The following is a 26,836-nucleotide window of genomic DNA, read 5'->3' on the forward strand; positions in this document are numbered from 1 at the left end:
CAGTGTGTGGAACTGTATCCCAGTGAGAGTCAGTGTGTGTGGAACTGTATCCCAGTGAGAGTCAGTGTGTGTGGAACTGTATCCCAGTGAGAGTCAGTGCGTGTGGAACTGTATCCCAATGAGAGTCAGTCTATGTGGAACTGTATCCCAGTGCGATTCAATGTGTGTGGAACTGTATCCCAATGACAGTCAGTGCGTGTGGAACTGTATCCCATAGAGAGTCAGTGTGTGTGGAACTGTATCCCAGTGAGAGTCAGTGTGTGTGGAACTGTATCCCAGTGAGAGTCAGTGCGTGTGGAACTGTATCCCAGTGAGAGTCAGTGTGTGTGTGGAACTGTATCCCAGTGAGAGTCAGTGCGTGTGGAACTGTATCTCAGTGAGAGTCAGTGCGTGCGGAACTGTATCCCAGTGAGAGTCAGTGTGTGTGGAACTGTATCCCAGTGAGAGTCAGTGTGTGGAACTGTATCCCAGTGAGAGTCAGTGCGTGTGGAACTGTATCCCAGTGAGAGTCAGTGTGTGTGGAACTGTATCTCAGTGAGAGTCAGTGTGTGTGGAACTGTATCCCAGTGAGAGTCAGTGCGTGTGGAACTGTATCCCAGTGAGTGTCAGTGCGTGTGGAACTGTATCCCAGTGAGAGTCAGTGCGTATGGAACTGTATCCCAGTGAGAGTCAGTGTGTGTGGAACTGTATCCCAGTGAGAGTCAGTGCGTGTGGAACTGTATCCCAATGAGAGTCAGTGTGTGGAACTGTATCCCAGTGAGAGTCAGTGTGTGTGGAACTGTATCCCAGTGAGATTCAGTGCGTGTGGAACTGTATCCCAGTGAGAGTCAGTGCGTATGGAACTGTATCCCAGTGAGAGTCAGTGTGTGTGGAACTGTATCCCAGTGAGAGTCAGTGCGTGTGGAACTGTATCCCAATGAGAGTCAGTGTGTGGAACTGTATCCCAGTGAGAGTCAGTGTGTGTGGAACTGTATCCCAGTGAGAGTCAGTGTGTGTGGAACTGTATCCCAGTGAGAGTCAGTGCGTGTGGAACTGTATCCCAATGAGAGTCAGTCTATGTGGAACTGTATCCCAGTGCGATTCAATGTGTGTGGAACTGTATCCCAGTGAGAGTCAGTGCGTGTGGAACTGTATCCCAGTGAGAGTCAGTCTGTGTGGAACTGTATCCCAGTGCGATTCAATGTGTGTGGAACTGTATCCCAGTGAGAGTCAGTGTGTGTGGAACTGTATCCCAGTGAGAGTCAGTGTGTGTGGAACTGTATCCCAGTGAGAGTCAGTGCGTGTGGAACTGTATCCCAGTGAGAGTCAGTGTGTGTGGAACTGTATCCCAGTGAGAGTCAGTGTGTGTGGAACTGTATCCCAGTGAGAGTCAGTGCGTGTGGAACTGTATCCCAGTGAGAGTCAGTGCATATGGAACTGTATCCCAGTGAGAGTCAGTGTGTGTGGAACTGTATCCCAGTGAGAGTCAGTGCGTGTGGAACTGGATCCCAATGAGAGTCAGTGTGTGGAACTGTATCCCAGTGAGAGTCAGTGTGTGTGGAACTGTATCCCAGTGAGAGTCATTGTGTGTGGAACTGTATCCCAGTGAGAGTCAGTGCGTGTGGAACTGGATCCCAATGAGAGTCAGTGTGTGGAACTGTATCCCAGTGAGAGTCAGTGTGTGTGGAACTGTATCCCAGTGAGAGTCAGTGTGTGTGGAACTGTATCTCAGTGAGAGTCAGTGTGTGTGGAACTGTATCCCAGTGAGAGTCAGTGCGTGTGGAACTGTATCCCAGTGAGAGTCAGTGTGTGTGGAGTTGTATTACAGTGAATGCATCAATTCCTTCAGCAGGGATGAAAATCACAACTGGGATAAACAGATATAAATTTGTGGAAATTTATTCCAGACATGCTTTTTTGGGTTTGAGCTATCATCCGTCAATGACACTCAGCTGACTTTGACAAATTATATAGTTTTCCATTTTATTCAGCTACCAAGTGACTGTAAAAAAAAAGCTTTCTGAGTGTTTTTTTATTTATTCATGTCACAAGTAGGCTTACATGAACACTGCAATGAAGTTACTGTGAAAATCCCCTAGTCGCCACACTCTGGTGCCTGTTTGGGTACACTGAGGTACAATTTAGCATGGCCAATACGCCTAACCAGCACCTTTTGGACTGGGAGCAAACAGGTGCACCGGGAGGAAACCCACACAGACATCGGGAAAATGTACAGACTCAGCGCAGACAGTGACCCGAAGCCGGGAATTGAACCTTGGTCCCTGGCGCTGTGAGGCAGGAGTGCTAACTACTGTGGCACTCTGCCACCCCATTGTGTTCCATTGTGTACGAGAACTAAAAACTCTTACAATAGAAACTACTGAATTTCTTGTTGATAGTATTAATTGTTCAGTTTCTGTAAATTGGTTAACAACATTGCTACAGTTGTGAGCTTTGAATTAATGGAAAGAACATAGAACATTGAACATTACAGCGCAGAACAGGCCCTTCGGCCCACGATGTTGCGCCGACCAGTTACAAAACAATGACCCACTAACCTAAACCAATCCCTTCTCGTTCATAAACCTATCCACGGAAAGTGCAAAGTATTTTACTCAACTGTTGCTCTATTAATAAGCTTTGTCACTGAGAACAACTCGGCACTTCATAGAGACTCTCTGCCCCTTAAACATAGTATGATTTTGGAGTGAGTCTTTTAAAAAATAATTTATGGGCGATATGGTGGCGCAGTGGTTAGCGTGCTGTCTCTCAGTGCCAGAAATCTGGGTTCAGTTCCATCCTTGAATGACTATCTGTGTGGAGTTTGCACATTTTCCCCATATCTGTGTGGGTTTCAGCTGGATGCTCCAGTTTCCTCCCACAATCCAAAGAAATGCAGAATAGGTGAATTGACCCAGCTAAATTACTGTCCAACGATGTTAGGTGGATTAACTATGTAAATGCTTGGAGTTACAGGGAAGGGGTGGGGGATGAGGGGCCTGGGTAAGATGCTCTTTTACAGACACGATAGGCTAAATTGCCTCCAAATTGCATTGTTAGAGTTCTATGGGTTTAATGGGATATGGGTATTGCTGGCTCGGTCGACATTGATTTCTCATCCCTATTTCCCCTTGAGAAGGTGGTGGTGAGCTGCTTTTTTGAACTGCTGATGTTGATGTGGTGTAGGTACACCCACAGTACTTGAAGGAGGGATCCTGGATTTTGATCCACAGTGACAGAGATGGAATGGCAATATAATTGGAAGTCAGAATGATGAGTAGCTTGGAGAGGAATTTCCAAATGGCACTGTTCCCATGTACCCGCAAGGACATGATGAGTGATATTAGCCTCCTGTTGGAGGAAAGCCTGCTCTCTGATGAGTTTGGTGATCTCTGGGAACAGAAAATTAACTGGTATTCTCACCTGTAAAATAATGGTCAGGTATTAGAAAGTAAAGGGTGTGTGTGGAACTGCCTCCAAGCAAGGAGTTAATGTATTGAGTGATGACAATATTACACAGATCTCACAACTCAGAGAACATGAGTGGCATGGTGGCGCAGTGTTAGCAATGCTGCCTCATAGTGCCAAGAACCTGGGTTCGATTCCTGGCTTGAGTTGCAGTCTGTGTGGAGTTTGCACATTCTCCCTGTGTCTGCATGGGTTTACTCCGGGTGCTCCGGTTTCCTCCCACAGGCCAAAGATGTGCGCATTAGGTGGATTGGCCATGCTAAATTGCCTCTCAATGTTAAGCGGATGGTAAATGCATGGAGTTGTGGGGATAAGGCCTGGATTGTGGTTGGTGCACACTCGATGGGCTGAATGGCCCCCTTCTGCATTGCAGGGATTCTATGGAAACAGTGTGTCCTATGGAAACAGTGATCCTTCAGTCAGCATCATTTCACCTGATTATTGAGTTGTTTATCGATTTGTTGTTTTTGTAGGAGTTTGCTATGAACTGACTTTCCTACTTCACAATGTTGACAGCCCCCGATAAAGCTCCTGGCCAGCTAATTCAGTACAATTGCACCCCAAGAAGAATGTCCAATGTTGTTCAAAATATTGGTGGGGGTTTACGCTGTTGGAGTCGATTGTCTTTAATCATTTTGTTCTGCGTACAGCTGTTGTGAAAAGACCGCCTAACAACTTGTGGATTATCGCTGCGGTGTTGGCTCCGGTTGGTGTGGTAACCGTTATCATCATCATTATTTCTGCCGTGCTGTGCCGGAAAAACAAGAGCGAGTTTAAATCCGAGACCATGTCCAACCTACATCAGCGGGCAAAGGTGAGCAACAGTGAGGGGGGAGGGGGTGGGGGGGGGAGGTGGGGTAGGTGGTGAGGGGGCATTGTCTCATTAGATTGATACCAACTAACTCATTCCCTTTGTACTCAACCTGGCATCATCTGCAGGAATGAGTTGACCAGTATTCAGTAACAGTGGATGAAAGATCCAACAAAAAAGATGATGGGTGGAAAGCAGAAGAGATTAATTGACAACAGGAAAGATTTTTTTCTCTTCATTTCTTCAGGGGACGTGGGTGTTGCTGATTGGCCAGCACTTATTGCCCATCCCTAGTTGCCCTTGAACTGAATGCCTCACTGGGCCATAGTAAGAAATCACACAAGGTTTATTTGGAATCACGATTTTTCAGAGTGCTGCTCCTTCATCAGATGAGTGGAGGTTAATTCAGAAACACAGCACATATTTGATTGGAATTCCAATCTGCAATTGTCTTGCAATTGTGTCTTTGCCTATATATGTTGTATTTGTCAAGTGACCTCTACTCACCTGAGGAAGGAGCAGCACTCCGACAGCTCGTGATTCCAAATAAACCCATTGGACTTTAACCTGGTGTTGTGAGACTTCTTACTGTCCCCACCCCAGACCAACACCGGCATCTCCACATCATCACTGGGACATTTCAGAGGACAGTTGTGAGTCAACCACATTGCTCTGGAGTCACATATAGGCCAGACCAGATAAGGACAACAGATTTCCTTCCCTAAAGGACATTTGTGAACCAGATGGGGTTTTTTTGACAGTCATTTCATTGTCACCAGTAGATCACCAGATAATTTTTTGTGAATTCACATTCCACCATCTACCGGGATTCGAGCCCGAGTCCCCAGAATATTAGCTGAATTTCTGGCTTAATAATCTAGCGGTAATACCACAAGGCCATCACCTCTTTTCTCTGGTGCAAGGTTAAATAGGATGATAATGGGATAAGCAAAAAAACAAAAGATGGGGTTGGGGTGGTGAATGTAAGTACAGCAGAGTAGCAGAAATGGAGGGAAACATTGAGAAAGGAGAAAAGGATTCTGCACCCGGGAATGTAGGGAAGAAAGATGGGAAACTCTTGCACTTTGTTGGCCATGAATTTATAGGAAAATCCCCATTGACCCCAAAGCACCAGCACAAATGTTCCCCACTCCAAATGGCTCTAGTGCAGACATCCTCCATAACCAGCACCTAGCAAGAAAATAAGAGCAGTCATTAGGGTGTAAAGTTATAAAACACCATGTTCAGGCCAGGAGGCTATTAATAACAATGAGGTGCTGTTCCTCAAGTTTCTGTTGAGCTTCACTGACAGTGTCAGAGACTGAAGATTTGATTTGATTTGATTTATTGTTGTCACATGTATTAGTATCTACAGTGAAAAGTATTGTTTCTTGTGCGCTATACAGATAGAGCATACTGCTCACAGAAAAGGAAAGGAGAGAGTGCAGTTTGTAGTGTTATGGTCATAGCTAGGTTGTAGGGAAAGATCAACTTAGTGTGAGGTAGGCCCGTTCAAAAGTCTGAAGGCAGCAGGGAAGGAGCTGTTCTTGAGTCGGTTGTATGTGAGCTCAGGCTTTTGTATCTTTTTCCCGACAGAGAAAGATAAAGGATGACAGCAAAGATTTGATTCATATGATTAATGGAACAAAATACCCCTAGCTCTGCGCGAGAATGATGTCAAACAAAATGTTACAGTGAGACACAAAAGGAACTATTAGGATGGATGACTTAAAGCATAGTTAAAGAGCTAGATTTTAAGGAATGTCTTACAGGAGGAGAAGAGTAGAGAGGTGGGTAAGTTTAGAGAGGGAATTCCAAAACGTACGACCTCAGGAACCGGGGTCACCAGTGATGGAGGGATTAAAATCAGGGCTGCTCGAAAGGCTGGAATTGGAAGAGTGCAGAGGTCTAAGAGAGACGTGGAGTGTGAGTTTCCTGGCCCACTGTGCTGCTCGGGGTGGGGGGGGTGCGGGTTGAGCATGCGCGAATCTCCCCATTGATAGATTGGTGCAGTGGCCACTTCAGTGCACTGATGTTGGCCTCTCAGGCATGATTAGGCCCCACCCTCCCTTATCTGCTTGAATCCAGGCATTCCCTGGAGCAGAGTGCCGGAAGTCCATCCCACTATGTATGCCTAAAAAATGGACGGACAAGCCTCCCATATTCCTGCCCTTTGGGCACTTAGTTTATTTTGGGAAAATCGCCCCTGTGATGTTAGAAGACATTACAGCAACAGGGAGGGTACGTAGCCACAAAGGGACCTGAGAACAAGAATGAGAATTTTAAAATGGAGGCATGCCAGACTGTGAGCCAATGTAGACCAGAGAACACAGGAGTGATGGGTGAACAAGGTGTGGGTCGGGATAGGGACAGCAGAGTTTGGATGAGTTCAGGTTTATGTAGGATGGGAAAGGGGAAACTAGCCAGAAGAGCATCGGGATGGTCAAGTTTCGAGGTAACATGGACACCCATGAGAATTTCAGCAGCAGGTGAAGTGAGGCAGGGGTAGAGTCCGGCAATTCAATGAAATTACAATCACTGAATCCCCCACCATCAACATCCTGGGGTTATCACTGACCAGAAACTGAACTGGACTAGCCAGATAATTACTGTGGCTACAAGAGTAGGTCAAAGGCTAGGAATCCAGCAGCTAGTTACTCACCTCCTGACACTGCCCCTTCCCTCCACCCCACCCACCCCCCCCCACCCCCAGCCAAAAAAACTTTTCACAAATCAAGAGTGTGATGCAATACACTTGCCTGGAGGCTCCAGGATAGTTCAAGAAGCTTGAACTATCCAGGACAAAGCAACCCACTTGATTGCTATGCCTTCCACAAACATTCACTTCCTCTGCTTGGGATGAAGAGTGGCAGCCATGTGTACCATCTACAAGATGCACTGCAGGAACTCACCAAGGTTCCTCAGCCAGCACCTTCCGAACCCATGAGCACTTCCATCAAGGAAGACAAGAGCAGCAGATACCTGCGAACACCAGCACCCGGAGGTTCCCCTCCAAGTCACTCAATGTCCTGACTTGGAAATTTATCGTTGTTCCTTCACTGTCGCTGGGTCAAAATCCTATAAATCTTTCCCTAACAGCACTATGGGTCTACCTACACCTCAGGGACATTGGCAGTTCAAGAAGGCAGCTCACCACTACCTTCTCAAGGCCAACTAGGGGGCGCCCATTTCCCATAAATGAACTTAAAAGAATTGAAAATAGGCAGTCGTAGTGAGAGCTGGTGTAGTGGTCAGAAGTTCATCTTTGGGTCAAATACAACACTAAGTTTGTGAAGGGCCTGTTCTGCCTCAAGACAGTTGCCAGGGAGAGAGAAACTCATCTCCAGTCATGCGTCAGCATTAGACTCCAACATGATAATTAGTTGACCTTGCATTAACTTGTAAGTTCAGCCTCTTGCCCCTGCTGTGTCTATTGCTACATTCGGACTGCATTAATGGTGTTTGAAATCGGACAGTTTGCAGCATTGTAATTTATTCCCAATCATCTTTATTGTCTCTGTTTAAAGGCTGTACTGCAAACAACTAACTGCAAACATTTCAAGAGTAAACATCTGATGAGGTTATTAAAACTTTTAGACTCGAGCGACCCTTACAGCGTGATGCTTTTAATGGTGATTTTAATTTCTGCTCTACTCTCTGGCAATATCTTTTTTTTTGCTTTCAGGCAGGTGTTATTTTACCATGTAAGGAGCAGAAAAGAAAAGCTTCCATTTATATAACCTTTCACATCCTCAGGCCTACCAAAGCATCTTGCAGCCAATGAATTATTCTTTGATTACAGTCACTGTATATAATATCAGGAGTGGGAGCCATGGCCTAGTGGTATTATCACTAGATTATTAATCCAGGAAATCGGTTGATGTTCTGGAGATCTGGAATCAAATCCCACCATAGCAGATAGTAGAATTTGAATTCATTAAAAAAAACCTGGGATTAATATTCTGCTGATTGTCAGAAAGACCCATCTGGTTCACTGATGTCCTTTAGGGAAGGAAATCTGTTGTCCTTACCTTGTCTGGCCTACATGTGACTCCAGAGCCACAGCAATGTGGTTGACTCTCAACTGGCCCCTGGCGATGAGGATTGTGCAATAAATGCTGGCCAGCCAGCGACACCCATGCCCCATGAATGAATGAGAAAAGAGAACCTCCGCAGCTAATTTGCACACAGCGATATTATTTAAAGAACAACGTGGTAATGATCAGATATTCTGCTTTAGTGACCTGGATTGAAGGATAAATACCAGGACACCAGAGTACCATGGGACATTTTGTTGAGGGAAGTGGTGTTACTGTGGTAATATAAGAACATAAGAAATAGGAGCAGGAGTAGGCCATCTAGCCCTTCGAGCCTGCCCCGCCATTCAATAAGATCATGGCTGATCTGTCGTGGCTCAGTTCTACCTTCCCTCTCTCTCCCCATAACCCTTAATCCCCTTGCCTATCAAAAACCTATCAACCCGCGTCTTAAATATATTTAGCGAGGCAGCCTCCACCACTTCAATGGGCAGAGAACTCCAGAGATTCACCACCCTTTGAGTGAAGAAGTCCCTCCTCAACTCCGTTCTAAACCGCCCCCCCTTTATCTTGAGGCTGCGCCCTTTAGTCCTACTGTCCTTTCTGAGCGGGAAGAGTCTCTCCACCTCTATCCTATCCATCCCATTCATCATCTTATATGTCTCAATGAGATCTCCCCTCATTCTTCTAAATTCTAACAAGTACAAGCCTAGTTTATTCAGCCTCTCCTCATAGTTCAACCCCCTCAACTCCGGTATCAGCCTAGTAAACCTCCTCGGCACTCCCTCCAAGGCCAAAATATCCTTGTGTAAGTGCGGCGACCAAAACTGCACACAGTACTCCAGCTGTGGCCTCACCAGTGCCCTGTACAGTTGCAGCAAGACCTCCCTACTTTTATAGGACAAAGAACAAAGAACATCTCAGCACGGGAAACAGGCCCTTCGGCCCAACGAGCCCACGCTGCCGCATCTTCTTACACCTACCCCGCCCTGCGTGTATGTGAGTGGAACCCCTAATGTAGCCAGATTCAGGGGAGAATAGTGTCAATTTCGTACACCAATCAGCCTAAGAGCACATCTTTGGGGTGTGGGAGGAAACCGGAGCGCCCAGAGGAAACCCATGCAACCACAGGGAGAATGCGCAAACTCCCACAGACATTGGCCCAAATCCATGTATCTGCACAGCTAGCAGTGATAGTCACCGAGCTGTTGCAGTGCCCGTCTGCTGGTCCAGGTTTAAGCACACACAACGACACAAAGTACTAGGCCACTCTCGGAACCTCCAAGAGCAGCTCACGCACGACCCACCGTGTGCATGCCCCTCGTTTGACAACAAGGTGGACCGACCCTGTGGAATAAAAAGACAATACGTCAACATATAAAACTACATTTCCGGTGTCGTCCCGAGGCTCTGACCCTATTTAATACCCTCTACTATAACCCTCCATCCTTGCTTCGCTCATGTGTCTGTCTAAGTAAACCTTAAATAAGTCTAACGTGCCTGCCTCCACCACCTTACTTGGTAGTGCGTTCCATACCCCCACGACCCTCTGTGTGAAAAACCTTCCTCTCATATCCAAATTATACTTCTCCCCCCTCTCCCTTAGATCGTGACCTCTCGTAATTGTCCCCAATCTAGGGAAAAGCCTACCACTGTTGACTCTATCTATTCCCTTCAGTATTTTATACACCTCTATCATATCACCCCTTAATCTCCGTCTTTCTAAGGAGAAGAGCCCCAGTTTCTCCAACCTTTCCTCTTAACTCAGTCCTTCCATGCCAGGCAACACCCTGGTAAACCTCCTCTGCACCCTCTCCCTCGCTATGAAGGCCAGCATCCCATTAGCCTTCCTGACCACCTGCTGCACCTGCAAGCTGGGTTTTTGCGACTCATGCACAAGGACCCCGAGGTCCCTCTGCACCGTCGCCTGCTGCAGTTTTTCGCCACGTAAGTAATAGTCCTTCCTACCATTATAGGGCATGTGGCGTCAACATCTCAATATGCTGATAGGACTAGAATTTTCCACAGGAATTCCTTGATCTCTTGCCATGTGTTTGTAACTGGATGAATTAAACAAAAATTGTGCATTTCTGATGGTCACCAGACCTCCCCAGCACTTGACAGCCAACGACATATTTTTGTAGTGTTGTCATGATTGTAATGTGGGAAGTGTTACAGCAGCTGGATTGCACATCACAAATTCTCACAAATAACACTGTGATAATGATCTGATAATCTGTTTTGGCGGTGTTAATTGAGGAATAAATATTGGTCAGAGTGCCGTGGATAACTCCTCTGGTTGTGTTCAAAATGATGTCCTGGGAACTGACATGTGTATCTGAGAGGGCCTTAGACAGCATTGCTGACAGCGCAGCACTCACTCAGATCTGCATCAGAGTGTCAGCCTGAATTTTTATGCTTGAGGCCTGGAGTGGTACTTGAACTCAACACCCACCTGATGCAGAGATAAGAGTACTACTCCCTGAACTACAACTGACACAGTGATAGTAGGTGGATGACTCGCTGCAAATTCTTCCAAATAGATAGCAGGATGTAAGATTGCACAGTATCCACATGTAATCCTTTTGACCACTGCTACTTTCGCAGTGGGACTGGAGAATCCCAACTGTGGATGAGGTCAAAGAATTCTGGCCATGATTATCCTCAAATCCAGTTTCCCGTCTTATCCCTATAACCCTCAATTCCCTTACTGGTTAAAAGTCTATCGGTCTCAGCTTTGGAACCACTTAATGACCCAGACGCCACAGCATTCTGCCCATCACTACACTACTAATCAGCAGCATAGTAGCTGAAACGCTGCCTTCAACTCTTTGGAATTAACAACATAAAGACAAAGTTGGTTTATTTACATGGCCTGTGGCTATCTCCACAGACGCAGTTGTCAGCTGCTCACATTTTGGGTAGAAAACTCAAATAAGCTGCCAATGGAAACTGGCAGCCAGAAGATTCCAGTTTAAATGAAACAAGTTGAGTGGAAGGATGTCAGGCTTGTCTGCAAATCTCCAGCCTTGCCTGGGGTCTTCACGGATTGACTTGTTGGCAGGGATCCAAGGTCAAGTGATCGGGGCAGACCTACCCCAGGGCATTCAACAAGTGGACAATCTGAGCAATGAGATGGGTGGCTGAGAATACCACATCCCTCCTCAATAATGCTACCTTCCCCCACCCCTTCCCTGCCCCTCCATTCCAGGAAAAGTCTGGAAATCATGACATTCCGCTGCTTCTCTTGACCTTCACTCTTGGGAGGTGGGTGTTCTGTGGGGTCAAAGATGAGGAAAGTCATCACCTAAAATGGAAAGTTCAACATTTAGCCCGGAGCTTTACATAAAGACCATAAGAAATAGGAACAGGAGTCAGTTGTTTGGCCCCTAGAGTCCGCTCCACCATTCAACAGGATCACGGCTTATCCGACATCCCACACATCAACTTTCCTGCCCTTTCCCTGCAACCCTCGATTCCCTTACTGATCAGAAAGTCTATGTATGTCAGCCTTGAATATACATAGGGAATCTACTCCCACAGCACTCTGTGACAAGGAGTTCCAAAGACTCACAACCCTCCGAGTAGAAAGTCTTCCTCAAATTAGTATCCCTTTATTCTGAGACAATGCCCTCTGGCCCTGGACACTCCAACGGAGGGAAACATCCTCTCGGCATTTACCCATCAAGCCTCTTAAAAATCCTGTATGTTTCAATGAGATCACCTATCATTCTTCTAAATTCCAATGGGTGGAGCCCCAACCTGTTTTCCTCATAAGACAATCCCTCCATACCGGAGATTATTCCAGTGAACCCTCTCTGAACTGCCTCCAATGAAATAATATCTTACCTTAAATAAGGGGACCAGAACTGCTGACAGTCCTTCAGATGTGGTCTCACCAGTACCTTGTACAGTTGCAGCAAGATATCCCTACTCTTATACTCCAATTCTTCTTGTACTCCCATTATCGCGGGAGTTGCAGTCTGTTAATTTTGCCGAGATGGCTAGTGATTGATAGAGGTCAGTGACTAAGTTCGGTGGCACAGTGATTAGCACTGCTGCCTCACAGCGTCAGGGACCCAGGTTCAACCCTGGCTTTCCCAGCCACTGTCCGTGTGAAGTTTGCACATTTTCCTCTGGGTGCGCTGGTTTCCTCCCACAGCGTAGGTTTCCTCTGGGTGCTCTGGCTTCCTCCCACAGCCCAAAGACATGTGGGTTTGGTGGATTGGCCGTGCTAAATTACCCCAATATGCCAGGGCAACTAGCTAGGGTAAATGGGGATATAGGGATAGGGCCTGGGTAGGATTGTGGTCAGTGCAGACTCGATGGACTGAATGGCCTCCCTCTGCAATGTAGAACTCTAAGATTCTGATCACTTGAAATAAGCTCCATCATTCCGTTAGCCTTCTCAGTTACCTGCTGCACTTGTGCGCTGGCTTTCTGTGTTTCATGGACAAGTACCCCCCAATTCTCTTTGCGTGAAGCTTTCTGCAGTTTTTCTCCATCTCATTTTTGATTTGTTGATTTTTGTTTTCTCATAAAGAGTATTTTTCTTTTGAAAGCACTGTGGGTTCAGTCTGGATGAAACTGGAGCTCAGATCTTTCCAGACCGTGGAAAGCGCCCTCAGGGTCAACTTGTGGGAGTTGCAGTCTATTAATTTTGCCAAGACAGTTAGTGATTAATCGAGGTCAGTGACGAAGCTCAGAATTTTGATATTTTAATATAGGAAAAGAAAATGTAACCATGGCAGCCCACCCCTGCATGAATTTTATCTTTTTAAATTCCCCAACAATGAATAACCATTCATTTGATAAAAACATTCGTAGACTTGACAATAAAAATTATTTTTAAGCTTTGTGCAGTTTGGAAACCCAGTATCGGAATGAGTAACTGAATTAATTTTGTCATTAAATCATAGTTAGTGCAAGTTTAGTGTTGGCATCAACTTGTTTTATTATGACAATAACTTGCACTTATATAGCTCCTTTAAAATTTATTCACTTAATAAATATTAATGACAAAACTTGGCATCAAACCCACATAAGGGGATATTTGAACAGATGAGACAGAGCAGCACAGTGGCGCAGTAGTTAGCATTGCTGCCTCACAGCACTAAAGACCCAGGTTCAATTCTCAGCTTGGGACACTGTGCAGAGTCTGCATGCTGTCCCTATGTAAGCCCCTGTGTCTCCGTGGGTTTTCTCAGGAGGACCCAGAGAAAACCCACGGAGACACAGGGGCTTACATAGGGACAGCATGCAGACTCTGCACAGTGTCCCAAGCTGAGAATTGAACCTGGGTCTTTAGTGCTGTGAGGCAGCAATGCTAACTACTCTGGGTCCTCCTGTTTTCTCTCACAGTCCAAAAGACATGATGTTTAGGTGCATTGGTCATGCTAAGTTCTCCCTGAATATACCTGAGCAGGCGTTGGAGTGTGGCGAATAGGCAATTTTCACAGTAACTTCATTACAGTGTTAATGTAAGCTTACTTGTGATACGAATAAATAATAAATAAGGTGACCAAAGGATTGGTCATGGAAGTAGATCTTAAGGAGCATCTCAAAAGTGGAGAGATGCAGAGATGTTTAGGGAAGGAATGCCAAAGCTTAGGGCTCAGGTCAGCTGAAGACACGTCTGCCAATGGTAAAGTGAAGTAAAACCGAGATATCCATGAGGCCAGAATTGGAGGAACACGGACCTCTGAGATGGTTGTGGAGCTGGAGGAGGTTATAGAGATGGGGAGCAGGTGAGGCCATAGAGAGATTTGAAAAGGAAGATATTGTGCTGTACTGGGTTAATAGTTATGATAATGAGATGGTGATGTGTATCATAATAACAGTGACATCAACAGTTATGTGCTAGGGACTCTGTAGGGCAGATGGAATTGTTTGTACACAAGTAAGATGTACTTACTCAGTAGCTTTCTATGTACATAGTGGAAATAAAATTGTTTTGAAGTGCTCTATCCGAGTCAGTATGAGTTGAGATAAACCTTCCCTGCATAACTCATAAAACAGATATGACTTTTAAATTTGAGGCATTGCCAGGGCGGGAATCAATGGAGGTCAGCAAGTGTGAGAGAGATAGGTGAACAGGAATTGGTGCAATCTAGGGAAGGCAGTGAAGGTGTTCAGATCACCAATAATGGAGTTTAATGCGGAGAAGTGTGAGGTAATCCATTTCGGTAGGAATAACAGATGTGTTGAGTATAGGGCTAACGGGAGGACTTTGAATAGAGTGGAGGAGCAGAGGGATCTAGGTGTATGTGTACATAGATCCCTGAAAGTTGGGAATCAAGTAGATAAGGTTGTTAAGAAGGCATACGGTGTCTTGGCGTTTATTGGTAGGGGGATTGAATTTAGGAGTCGCAGCGTCATGTTGCAACTGTACACAACTCTGGTGCGGCCGCACTTGGAGTACTGTGTGCAGTTCTGGTCCCCACATTACAGGAAGGATGTGGAGGCTTTGGAGAGGGTGCAGAGGAGGTTTACCAGGATGTTGCCTGGTATGCAGGGGAGGTCCTATGAGGAGAGACTGAGGGATTTGGGGTTGTTTTCACTGGAAAGAAGGCGGCTAAGAGGGGATCTTATAGAAACATATAAGATGATTAGAGGTTTAGATAGGGTGGATGGTGATAGCCTGTTTCCTCGGATGGAGAAATCTAGCACGAGGGGGCATGGCTTTAAATTAAGGGGGGGTAGTTATAGGACGGATGTCAGGGGCAGGTTCTTTACCCAGAGGGTGGTGAGGGACTGGAATGCCCTGCCTGCTGCAGTTGTAAATGCGCCTAGTTTGGGGGCGTTTAAGAGATTGGTGGATAGGTTTATGGACGAAAAAGGAGTGGTTTAGATTAGTGGGTCAATGTTTTTTTTTAAAAATAAGACTGGTCGGCGCAACATTGTGGGCCGAAGGGCCTGTTCCGCGCTGTAATGTTCTATGTTCTATGTTCTATAACCTGTCCTGGTCCCTCCATGCTGATGCTATAGTTAAGAAAGCCCACCATACCTCTGCTTTCTCAGGAGGCTAAGGAAATTTGGCATGTCCACTACGACTCTCACCAATTTTTACACATGCATCATAGAAAGCATCCTTTCTGGATGCATCATAGCTTGCTATGGCTCCTGCTCTGTCCAAGATGGAAACTACAAAGAGTCGTGAATATAACCCAGTCCATCATGCAGACCAGCTTCCCATTCATTGACTCTGTCTGCACTACCTTGGAAAAGCAGCCAGCATAATCAAGGACCCCATGCACCTGGACATACTCTCTTCCACGTTGCTCCGTCTGGAAAAAGATACTAAAGTCCGAGATCATGTGTCAACCAACTCAAGAACAGCTTCTTCCGTGCTGCTGTCAGCCTTTTGAATGGACCTACCTTATATTAAGCTGATCTTTCTCCACATCTGAGCTATGATTGTAACACTCTGTCCTTTCCTTCTCCCCATGTACTGTATGAAGGGCACGCTTTGTCTACACAGCACACAAGAAACAATACTTTTCACTGTATACCTATACACGTGATAATAATAAATCAAATCAAAGCACATTTAATATTACACTTCAAAATAACTTCAATAACTGTAAATCACTTAGGGATGATCTGAGTTTGTGAAAGATGCTACAGAAATGCAAGTTCTTTTTTTCTTCCCAGTAACGGCAAGATTACTGATTATTTCATGGAAAATGCGTGTGCACCATTTGATTCAGCACTACAATAGGCATTTCAGCTTGCAAGTATCTACTCAATAAACTAAAGGAAAAAGTAGGTTAACACGAAATATGAAAGCCATTAAACAGAAGTGCATGAAAAATATTTTCCTTTGTAATTACACGGAATGTGTTTTACTTTCCAATTTTTATATTAAAAATGCATTATTTAGTAGTATCTCAGTAATTGCAAGATACATTATGTTGATGGAGGTTCTGAAGTCAGTTACTTAGTCACTGACTAGCAGAGAGATCTTTGGTTCTATTGATTGGGAACAGTTCTGTTATTTAACCTGAGATTTAATGCAACAAAAATATGAGGATATGGTTGGGGGGGGAGGTGATTTGCCCATCTCGCTGTTTTTGTAGCACAGCAGTCTGGGAGACTCGAGCAGAGGTCATTTTGTGGGCTCCCTGCTGGGCACCCTGGCCTCCACACATCACCCAGTGTCAGATTTCCGACACCAGAAATCAGCGCGAGATTGCCTTATGTATTCAACAGCTCATTTTAATACAATTTAAATCTCATTAACAGGCCAGTGTCTGAAGTCTCCGTGCCCGCTAGCCTCTCCTCTCCATGCCAGGAGTGGTTCACTCCAATGGGGTAGCTCCCCACTTGCAGGGAGCTGGCAGCCCGACACTGCTGGAGTGAAATGGGGGCAATTGAGGCTCCCCAGAGGATTGGGCACCAGGGGTGTGCCCCCAGGGCATTGCCACCTTGGCAGTGCCAGCCTGGCTTCCCTGTCACTGCCCAAGAGGCAAAGTGACAATGACTACAGAGCATTGGGCATGGGGCAGTGCCAAGGGGCCAGGGCATAATAGAAGCCGGGCCTGATGATGTGTGGGGCCTCCAGAAGGTGATTGGTGAGGGTGGAGAGGTCCCAGTACCACTCTGCATTTGGGCTGAGCGGGTGGGAGGCCAGTGATTGGCTTGTGAGTGGGTTGCATGGCTGGCAATGCGGGGGTCATGGGGCTGGCCAGTGATCGAGCTGTCCAGCAATCAGGAGGCCGGCAGACAGGAGCCATTGCGCGTGCGCTGATCCCAGTGCTGACAGATTGGGACGTGTGCAGTAGCCCGCTCAGTGCTCTGCTGCCAGCCTCTCCAGTGGGAATAGGTCTCGCCCACTGATTCCTGGACTGCTTTGTGCTAGTGCACTCTGCAGTGCACAGAGTGTGGAGGATTCATTTTGAAATTCCTGCTGAAAAAGCCAATGTGATTTACTTCTGTTTTTACACAAATTCAACACTTGGAATCTTTTGGGGAGAATCGCCCTGAGGTTCTCCATAATTAAAAAGCCATCAGATTGCCACCAGGAAGGAAAAAATTAGAGTATGAGGGAAAGCATAGCCAGAAATATAAAGACAGGAAGAGTTTCAATAGATACCTTTTAAAAATAAGAGATAACAAAGTGAGCATTCATCTGATAGAAGGTGATTCTGGAGAACTAATAGTGGAAAATAAGGACTGAGCAGATAAACCGAAGAGGCATTTTGCATCAGTCCAATAGAAAATAGTATCTACTCAGTAACTACTATCCCAGCAAATCCCAGGAATAGCTATAAACCAGGAAGTGGAAGGAAAGGAATTCTAGAAAATTCCAATCACCAGGAAAGTGATACTGAGTAGTGGCTGGCATGGTGGCACAGTGGTTAGCACTGCTGCCTCACAGCTCCAGGGACCCAGGTTCAATTCCAGCCTTGGGTCACTGTCTGTGTGGAGTTTACATGTTCTCGCCATGTCTGCGTGGGTTTCCTCCGGATGCTCCGGATTCCTTCCACAGTCCAAAGATGTGCAGGTTAGGTTGCTCAGCCATGATAAATTGACCCTTGTGCCAGTGGGATTAGCAGGGTAAATGTGTGAGGCTACGGGACTAGGATCTGGGTGGGATTGTGGTCGGTAGAGGCTCGATGGACCAAATGGCCTCCGCCTATACTGGAGGGATTCTATGATTCCGAGTCCACTGATCCTGATGGAGTTCATCCTAGGGTTTTAAAATAAGTGACTAGGGAGAAAGTAGATGCGTTGGTTTTAACTTTTTGAAATTCCCTAGGTTCGGGGAAGGCTCCATCAGATTGGAAAATGGTGAATGGGATTCATTTTTTAAAAAGGGAGGGAGACAGAAAACAGGAAACAACAAACCAGTTGGCTTCACATCTGTCATAGGGATAATATTAGAAGCTACTATTAGAGGCATGATCATGGGACCATTGCAAAAGTTCAAGGCAATCAGGCAGAGCCAACATGGTTTTGTGAAAGGGAAATCACGTTTAACAGATTTATTGAAGTTCTTTGAGGGCAAGTAAGCTTAGAACAGCCTGGTTGATTATTTATGTTGTCCATACCCCTCAGGAGCTTGAATATCTCTATCAAGTCTCCTCTCAGCCTTCCTTTCTTCAAGAAAAACAGACCCAACCTCTCCAATCTATCCTCATTGCTTATCCCTGGAATTGTTCTTGTGAATTTCTTCTGTTCCCTCTCAAGTGCCTTCAGATCCATATCAAGTATGGCACCCAGAACTGGATACAGCACTCCCGGTGAGGCCTAAGTAGTGCCTCATACAAGTTCAACACGATCTTACTATTTGGCTCAGTGCCCCTCTTATTAAAATGTAGGAACCCATATGTTTTATTAGTGTCTCGGATAGGCTTACATTAACAGTGCAATGAAGGTACTGTGAAAATCCCCCAGTCGCCACACTCCGGCACCTGTTCGGGTACACTGAGGGAGGATTTAGCATGGCTGATGCACCTAACCAGCACAACTTTAGGAGGAAACCAGAGCACCCGAAGGGAACCCACACAGACACTGGGGGAACTTGAAGACTCTGCATTGACAGTGACCCAAGCTGGGAATTGAACCTGAGTCCCTGGCACTGTGAGGCAGCGGTGCTAACCACTGTGCCACTGTCCTGTTATTAATTGCTCTTTCCACATGCAGTGCCTTTTTCAATGACTAATGTAAAATATACCGAGGTTGCTTTGTTCCTACACCTCCTTAGATTTTCTCCCTTTATTTTAGCCTGTCTCTTCATATTCTTCCTGTCAAAATGAATCACCACGCACTTCTGTGCATTCAACTTCATCTGCCACTTGTCTGCCCAATCCACCAACATGCATATGCCCATTTGAATTTCAAGATTATCCTAATCACAGTTGGCAATGCTTCCAATCCTTGTAACATCTGCTAATTTTAAAATCATGCCCTGAACCCCACAGTCTTAGTCATTTATATCAGGAAAGCAAGGATTAGATTTGAGGTTATTATCAGATCATTCATGACCTTATTAAATCATGGAGCAGACATGGGGGGCTGAATGGCCTATTCCTGCACCTTGTTCAGATATCTGCATGTTTGTATGCCCAACTCTCCCGACTCAGATGCCTTCTCATTCCATCAGAGTCAGCTTTCCCTGAATTAACTATTCCTGCTCTTGATTGCTCCTTGTCCTTTTCCATGGCCAAACCTAAATTCCCCCACCCTCAACATCTGGGGAGTTACCATTGACCAGAAATTTAACTGGACCAGCCACACAAACACCGTGACAATATGAGCAGGTCTGATGCTGAGAATTCCGCGGTGACTAACTCACCCCCTGACTCTCCAAAGCCTGTCCACAATCTACAACACACAAGTTCAGGAGTGTGATAGAATACTTTCCACTGGTCTGGAAGAGTACAGCTCCAACAACACTCAAGGGGTTCAACATCATTCAAGACAAAGCATTTGATCAGAACTCTATCCATCGCCTTAAACATTTATTCCCTCCATTACTAGTGCACAGTGGTAGCAGTGTGTACCATATCCAAGACGCATTGCTGCTACTCACCAAGACTCCTCATGCAGTACCTTCCAAAGCTGTGTGGTTTACCACTTAGATGGGGTAGCAGACACATGGGAACCACAGCATCTGCAAGTTACCTTCCAAGCCACATACTATCCTGACTTGGAAATATATTGTTGTTGGTGCAAAACCCTGAAACTTCATCGCTAATGGCACCGTTATGCCACATGGACTGCAGCAATTCAAGAAGACAGCTCATGACTATTGTCTCAAGGGCAATGAGGGATTGGCAATCAACGCTGGCATTGCAAATGACTCCCAAACCCCATGAATGAAAAAAAACCAATAAAATGAACTATGTCTCACTAACAGACTTAAAAATCGAATATTGCTTGCTCAGGTTTTATTAATCATTGTAACCCACATATGTCACCTCAGTGAGCTACTTAAGGATGAGAAAACACAACTATACAGTCACAAAGCAACCAAGGTTTGTCCGGAGGGGCTTTAGTAATTATGGAGTTGTGGTGTTATCGGAGGGAAATCATTTCTGATTCAATAATCCATTCTACACTTTTCCTGATATTGATTCAGGTAGCCTAATATTAACTAATGGTGCCTTAAAGCTACACTACCCAATTATACAGGCATTTTCAGCTAAGAGATTAGTGAGTAACCGATGCACATGTTGAGTCTACGTTGCTATGTACATCCCAACAGAATTTTCACAGGAGTATTAGCCTGTTTAAAATAAATTTGTGAATGGTCAGGGGGTCGAATGTCACAAGAACATGTTTACATTCTTTTACTACAATGAATTACTCCCAACCCCACATCCATCCCCCAACCCCCTTCGTTCTTGAATTAATAAGAACTTCCGCTGGCTGTTAATCTCGTTGTAAGAAACTGTGAAAATGTTACATGTTGCCGAATGAGATGTAACTGAGATTTAACAGTCTATTAACTTCATAAATATTGCTTAACACCTTCATTTGTCGTGGTTCTGCCATTTCGTCAGTCCGTGTTCTTCCGATACTATTCTTCTCACTGTTTACTATGGACAGAGTTTTACTTTGCTCGGGCAGGCTTGTGTCCAACCTGGAAGTGTGTGAAATCACATGAGTCAACAGCAGGCGTGCATCCCACCGTCATTTGGGCAACATTTCGGTCAGTGGGCGGGCATGACAGTTGGAAGCGTACCCACTGACAATCAACAGGCAATTTAGCCCATAAGGGGGCCAATTGAGTGCAATTTTACTTGACCTGCCTGCTGTTATTGCTGGCAGGTAGACTGATTGGTCAGGCAGTTTTTATGTGTTAGCTGTAACCTCGATCCAGAACGGGATGAAATGTCAGGGCTGAAATAACATTGAAGAAGGTGTCTGGGGACTGAAATTCATGTTTGCTTGTGCTGTCTAGACACTTAGCAGTGTTTCTCCATTGCAACTTTTTTTTTAACAAGTGTTCAGCTCCCTCAGACAGCTCTGCAGTTGCTGTTCCCTGAGTGAGCACATTGGAAGCACTAGTCCACACCTCCCCTTTTCTCAATGCCCACCATCTTCCTGCCTTTCCAATCACGCATTTCACACTGGATGCCATAATTGGGTAGCCAGTGTGAAATTGCGCTCTGTGGTCAGTCATGGCTGGAAGTATCTTTCGTGCTGTTCCCCGAGCCTACCAAGGGTGCGTGCCGACAGGCAGAAGATTCCAGCCAACGTTCCTGACCATCTGCAAACTTGATAGCCAAGTCAAGATCATTAATAAATATCAAGAGTTGGTCCTATTGTTGACCTACTAGGGAACAACGCTGTCTGAAGAGCAACCATTCACAACTCCTTGCTTTCTATGCCTTGTTAAGCCTCTCGTCCAGTAATAAAAGATGATGCAAGTCCAGCTTCTTCACAAATCCACTGTATTCCCTTCACAACTCCACATACACACCCAGCACCCAGTGTTACCTGTAACCCCTTTATATATCCTGGTGAGTACTATTAAATAGTTAACTTACAAATTAGTTCTTACCAAGTGGAAGGTTGCAGTTAACCATTCCTAACATGCCTTAACCATTTTTGTATCTGCGCCACCACTGATTCATTAATCCGATGGATTTTAATTTTGTTAACCAGTTGCCATGTGATAATTAATCAAGCGCCTTTATATAGGTAAAATCGACAGTGTACATCCTCCCTGTTACTTTGCCAAAGAGCTCAATCATAATTTGCCTTTCACAAATCCATACTGACTTCCATTTATTAGCCCATAAGTTTCCAAGTGCCCATTCATTTTGTCCTGGTTATTATCTCCAAGGGTGATGTTTTCTGGTCCTGCCCACTGCCGGCATTGTCTGGTCTTGCCAAAAATCATCCCCCGTGACAGGTCCCATCGTGACAGAGCCAGAAAATCCCAGCCGTATAGCCTCCCCACCCCTGATGTTAGGCTGATTACTTTGCAGTTACCAGCTTTATCCCTCTACCCTTTCATAAACAGGGGGCAATTTCTCAGGCACCACCCTCATAGAAACATAGAAGATAGGAGCAGGAGGAGGCCATTCTGCCCTTCTAGCCTGCTCCACCTTTCATCACGATCATGGCTGATCATCCAACTCAATAGCGCTAATCCTGCTTTCTCCCGATAGCCTTTGATCCCATTCACCCAAGTGCTATATCCAGCCGCCTCTTGAATACATGCAATGTTTTGGCGTCAATTACTTCCTGTGATAATGAATTCCACCGGCTCATCACTCTTTGAGTGAAGACATGTCTTCTCAGCTCTGTCCTCAGTGGTCTACCCCAAATCCTCAGACTGAGACCCCTGGTTCCGGACTCCCCCACCATCGGGAACACCCTTCCTGCATATACCCTGTCTAGCCCTGTTGGAATTTTATAAGTCTGTATGGAATCCCCACTATCAGCCTTCTCCCAGGACGATCAGCAAGATGGTGACCAGAACATCTAAATTTCTATCCTTCCCTCTTTCATCTTGGATGTGGCCCATTAAGGGCAGGTGAGGTCTGCCCATCTTTTCAGTACCTCTTTATCTGTTTTATCCTATTGAATGTCACCACTGCATCCTCCTTTACTGCTTCATTAAAGTCCAACAGGTTTATTTGGAATCACGAGCTTTCGGACCGTGACACAATTGCCTCACTGCTGCCTCACAATGCCAGGACCCAGGTTCGATTCCTGGCTTGGGTCACTGTCTGTGTGGAGTTTGCATGTTCTCCCTGTGTCTGCGTGGGTTTCCTCCCACAGTCTGAAAGATGTGCTGGTTAGGTGCATTGACCCGAACAGGGGCTGGATTGTGGTGAGTAGGGGAATTTCACATTAACTTCATTTCAGTGTTCATGTAAACCTACTTGTGACTAATGAATAAACATTACCTTACTTTCCTTAGGTGAGTGAGAAAGGAGCGACGCTCCGAAAGCTTATGATTCCAAATAAATTTGTTGGACTTTAACCTGGTGTTGTAAAACTTCTTGCTGCGCCCACCCCTGTCCAACGCCGCCATCTCCATCTCATTACTCTTACATTGGCAGCATTCCCTTTTCCAGTGAAGATCGATCCAAAGTGTTGAGTTATAGTCCCACAATCAACTCTGCCTTTTTGATTCAGCTCTGATGAAGGATCATCTAGACTCGAAATGTTGGCTCTATTCTCAGATGCTGTCAAGCCTGCTGTTCTTGTTCTCTGTTCTTGTTTTAGGTTCCAGTATCCACGGTATTTTGCTTTTATCTGCCTTTTTTGATCCCTGATCCATAACACCTTTGCTTTAACCAACCTTTGATGATTTATATGTTCATAGGAGAATTTTTGTCACCAACCTATTCCCATATTCTCTCCTTGCTCTTACTCTGTTTTGCAGATCACCTCTGTACTTTTGAGGAGAAACATTGTTTTGAGTGGTGCCACTTTAACTGGTGTTTTGCAGACAATGCAGTTACTCTGGGGGCTGCTACCTGCCTGATCTGTGCAGCGTTCCTCAACAATATTAACGAGGAAACCAGTGGGGCTGATGACCCAAGGTCCTGAATATCCCCTGGATTCACCAATATTAGTAAAACGTCTCACAGCACCAGGTTAAAGTCCAACCCTGGTGTTGTGAGACTTCTTACTGTGCTTACCCCAGTCTAACGCCAGCATCTCCACAATATTCACCAATATTGGCATAGCAACATTTACCACGGTTGCATGGACAAATTCCTGCCCCCCTCTACCCCACTCACCCGGGCCCCCATTATGAGCTTGATTCTCTATTATGAATTTTTAATAAATCTCATCTTTGTCTCATGTGGCACATTTTGACCACTCTCTAGATGAAGAGGTTTCTCCTGAATTGGTTATTCAGGAGAGTGAATTAGTGACTATCTTTTACTTACAAACCGATAGTTCTGGATTGTATATGTATCTTTATGTGAGTTTTCTGCTCACCTATTAATGACGTTTCTTATCTCCTTCATCTTGATTTCATCTTAAGGCTCCCTTAAGGAACTAACATGCCTATTATTTGATTATACCAAAGACTTCCTGCGGTAGTCTCTCCGATTGGTATCAGGATTTTCATTTCTGAGAAAATAAACTACTGACTTTGAGCAACACAAGATAAGATGCGAGGATAAGCAGACATGTGATATCATTTCCATCAGCTGGCAGGAACCTGGCAATCATTTTGAAAGGGATACACTGTTCAGCTTTGCTGACAGAGTTAACATATTATTGGAAGGTTTTGATATCAAAGGACCTTACAGCATAAATGAAGACCATTCAGCCTAAGCTGCTCTAGTGATATTTTGAAAGAACTCTCCAATTTACTCTGGCTTTTTCCTCACATCCCTGCACATTAGACCTCTTCAAGTACAGGTCAGTTGTCTTTTGAAAGTTACAATGGAATTGCCTTCCACCATACTTTTGGGTAACTTCGATTCCCTGCAGTGCTGAAGGAGGCCAGGCAGACTGGCTGACCATTTTGCAGGACACCTTCACTCAATCTGTAAGCATAACTCTGAGCTTCCTGTCACTTGCCATTTTAGCTCACCACCTTGCTCTCACGTCCACGTGCCTGTCCTCGGCCTGTTGCAGTGCTCCAGTGAAGCCCAACACAAAGCGGAATGACAGTACCTCATCTTACGATTAGCCATGTTACAGCCTTCAGAGCTCAACGCTGAGTTCGACAACTTTAGATGGGAAATTTCCCCTCTATCTGACCTCCCTTTTTACTATTTGATTCCCTTGGCTTGCACCAATAAAACCCACCCCTCCCCCACACAGCCATCTGTCCCTTAATTTTCAGTTTTGCTCTCACTGAGCACAGCCCTTTAATCTCCTATGAACATATTCTGCTGTTTCAGCTTTGCTACTATTAGCGCCTTTCTCATTCCTTAATGCTGCCATTAGTGCCCCATTTGTCTTGTGTCCATGACATCTTGGCCAATCTCTCCTTAATTCTGACCTAACACTGACCTTTTATTCTGTCCCACCTCTGCTGTCCAACTATATAATTCATTACATTACTATCCTTGTTGGGTAGAAGAGTCATAAGGACTCATTTTCTTAACTCTGTTTCTCTCTCCACAGATGCTGACAGACGTGCTGAGTTTATCCATCAGATTCTGTTATTTTCGATAGCTACACTAATTCTTTAGCGAAAGAATTGAGAAGCATATAATGACAAAGTTACCTCACCACTCATCAGTAACCTGTTTTTTAAAGCTTCCAAAACCCTACCAGTATATATCAGTAATTGGTTAACGTAGGAGGTTGGGATACTCATGTGGCTTTGAGACTGGAGAGGGTAATAAGATGAAAGTATATCCTCCCAATGTAAATAGATTGGATGGAGATGCTGGCGTTGGACTGGGATGGACAATCATTTGTCATGATTCCAAACAAACCTGTTGGACTGTATTGTGTATAGTATTATGAGACTTTTTACTGTAAATAGATTGGGACATTAACATTTCTACAAGACATAACTGTTCACGTGTTGGGATGGATATAGAATATTTTGCACTGTTGGAGTTGTGACAGCATGGTGGCACAGTGGTTAGCACTGCTGCCTCATAGCTCCAGGAACCTGGGGTTGATCCTAGCCTTGGGTGGCTGTGTGGAGGTTGCACATTCTCCCCATGTCTGTATGGATTTCCTGCCACACTGTGGAAATGTGCGGGTTAGATTGATTATCATGTAAAATTACCTCTTAGTGTCAGGGAGGCTAGCAGGGTAAATATTTGATTTGATTTATCATTGCCACATGTATTGTGATATGGTGAAAAGTATTGTTTCTTGCGTGCTATACAGACAAAAACATACCGTTCATTGTGTACATATGGGATAAGGAAAGGAGCGGTTGCAGAATATAATGTTACAGTCATAGCATTATTGGAGAGTTTAAGAGAGAGAGAGTTAGAATTAAGTTTTAGGAACACAGATCAGGAATAAAAGATAGAAATGGAGGATATGTTGGGGACAGCTGGGAAGAAGTCACCTCGCTCCGCTGCCATCTTGAATCGCACCTGTGGGGTTAAGGGGCCTGGGGGGGATTGTTGTTGGTACAGATTCAATGGGCCCCCTTCTGCATTGTCGGGATTCCACGATTCTTCTGTCTCTGTTCAGAGAGTGCATTCTCCAGGAACTGCCTTCCAATGATAATATCCTGAAACAGATACCTGCAGACTCGCTAGCTGCACTGTGAAATGCTCAAACTGCATAGTTTTCACACGTCGCTCCAATCTCCCATGCAACTGACTCCTCTGTTCTTACACTGTGTGGGGACTGTGCTCTGTCATCAAATTGGATTGCCTTTGGAAAATTGCTGCTAATTAACCATTTAACACGTTTAATCAACTTCCTATCACAGCTGGGCCAGTTGCCATCAGCACATAAAAACCACCTCCAAGGAAAATGAAAGGAGGCAGGAAGATGTTGGGGAGCCAATACGGTGCATTTTTCGCTTATTTTGTTCCCATCCTCTTCCTTCAAACCGCCTCCCAGGACCTGATAAAACTCTTCCCACTTAGAATTTTACTCCAGAGACTCGCACACACAAAATCCAAGT

At 45.2% G+C, this 26,836-nt stretch overlaps 1 protein-coding gene across 1 annotated transcript in view; it reads left to right on the forward strand.

The window, feature by feature from the left end:
* kiaa1549la (KIAA1549-like a) overlaps positions 1–26,836 on the forward strand; it is a 284,087-nt gene that overhangs the window by 165,025 nt on the left and 92,226 nt on the right. Inside the window, exon 11 of the mRNA XM_080191561.1 lies at positions 4,098–4,261. Coding sequence (XP_080047687.1) covers positions 4,098–4,261 — 164 coding nt within the window. The remainder of the gene's footprint in view (positions 1–4,097; positions 4,262–26,836) is intronic.

This window comes from Carcharhinus amblyrhynchos, chromosome 6, assembly GCF_965287045.1.
Source record: "Carcharhinus amblyrhynchos chromosome 6, sCarAmb.v2.hapA, whole genome shotgun sequence".
NCBI lineage: Eukaryota > Metazoa > Chordata > Chondrichthyes > Carcharhiniformes > Carcharhinidae > Carcharhinus > Carcharhinus amblyrhynchos.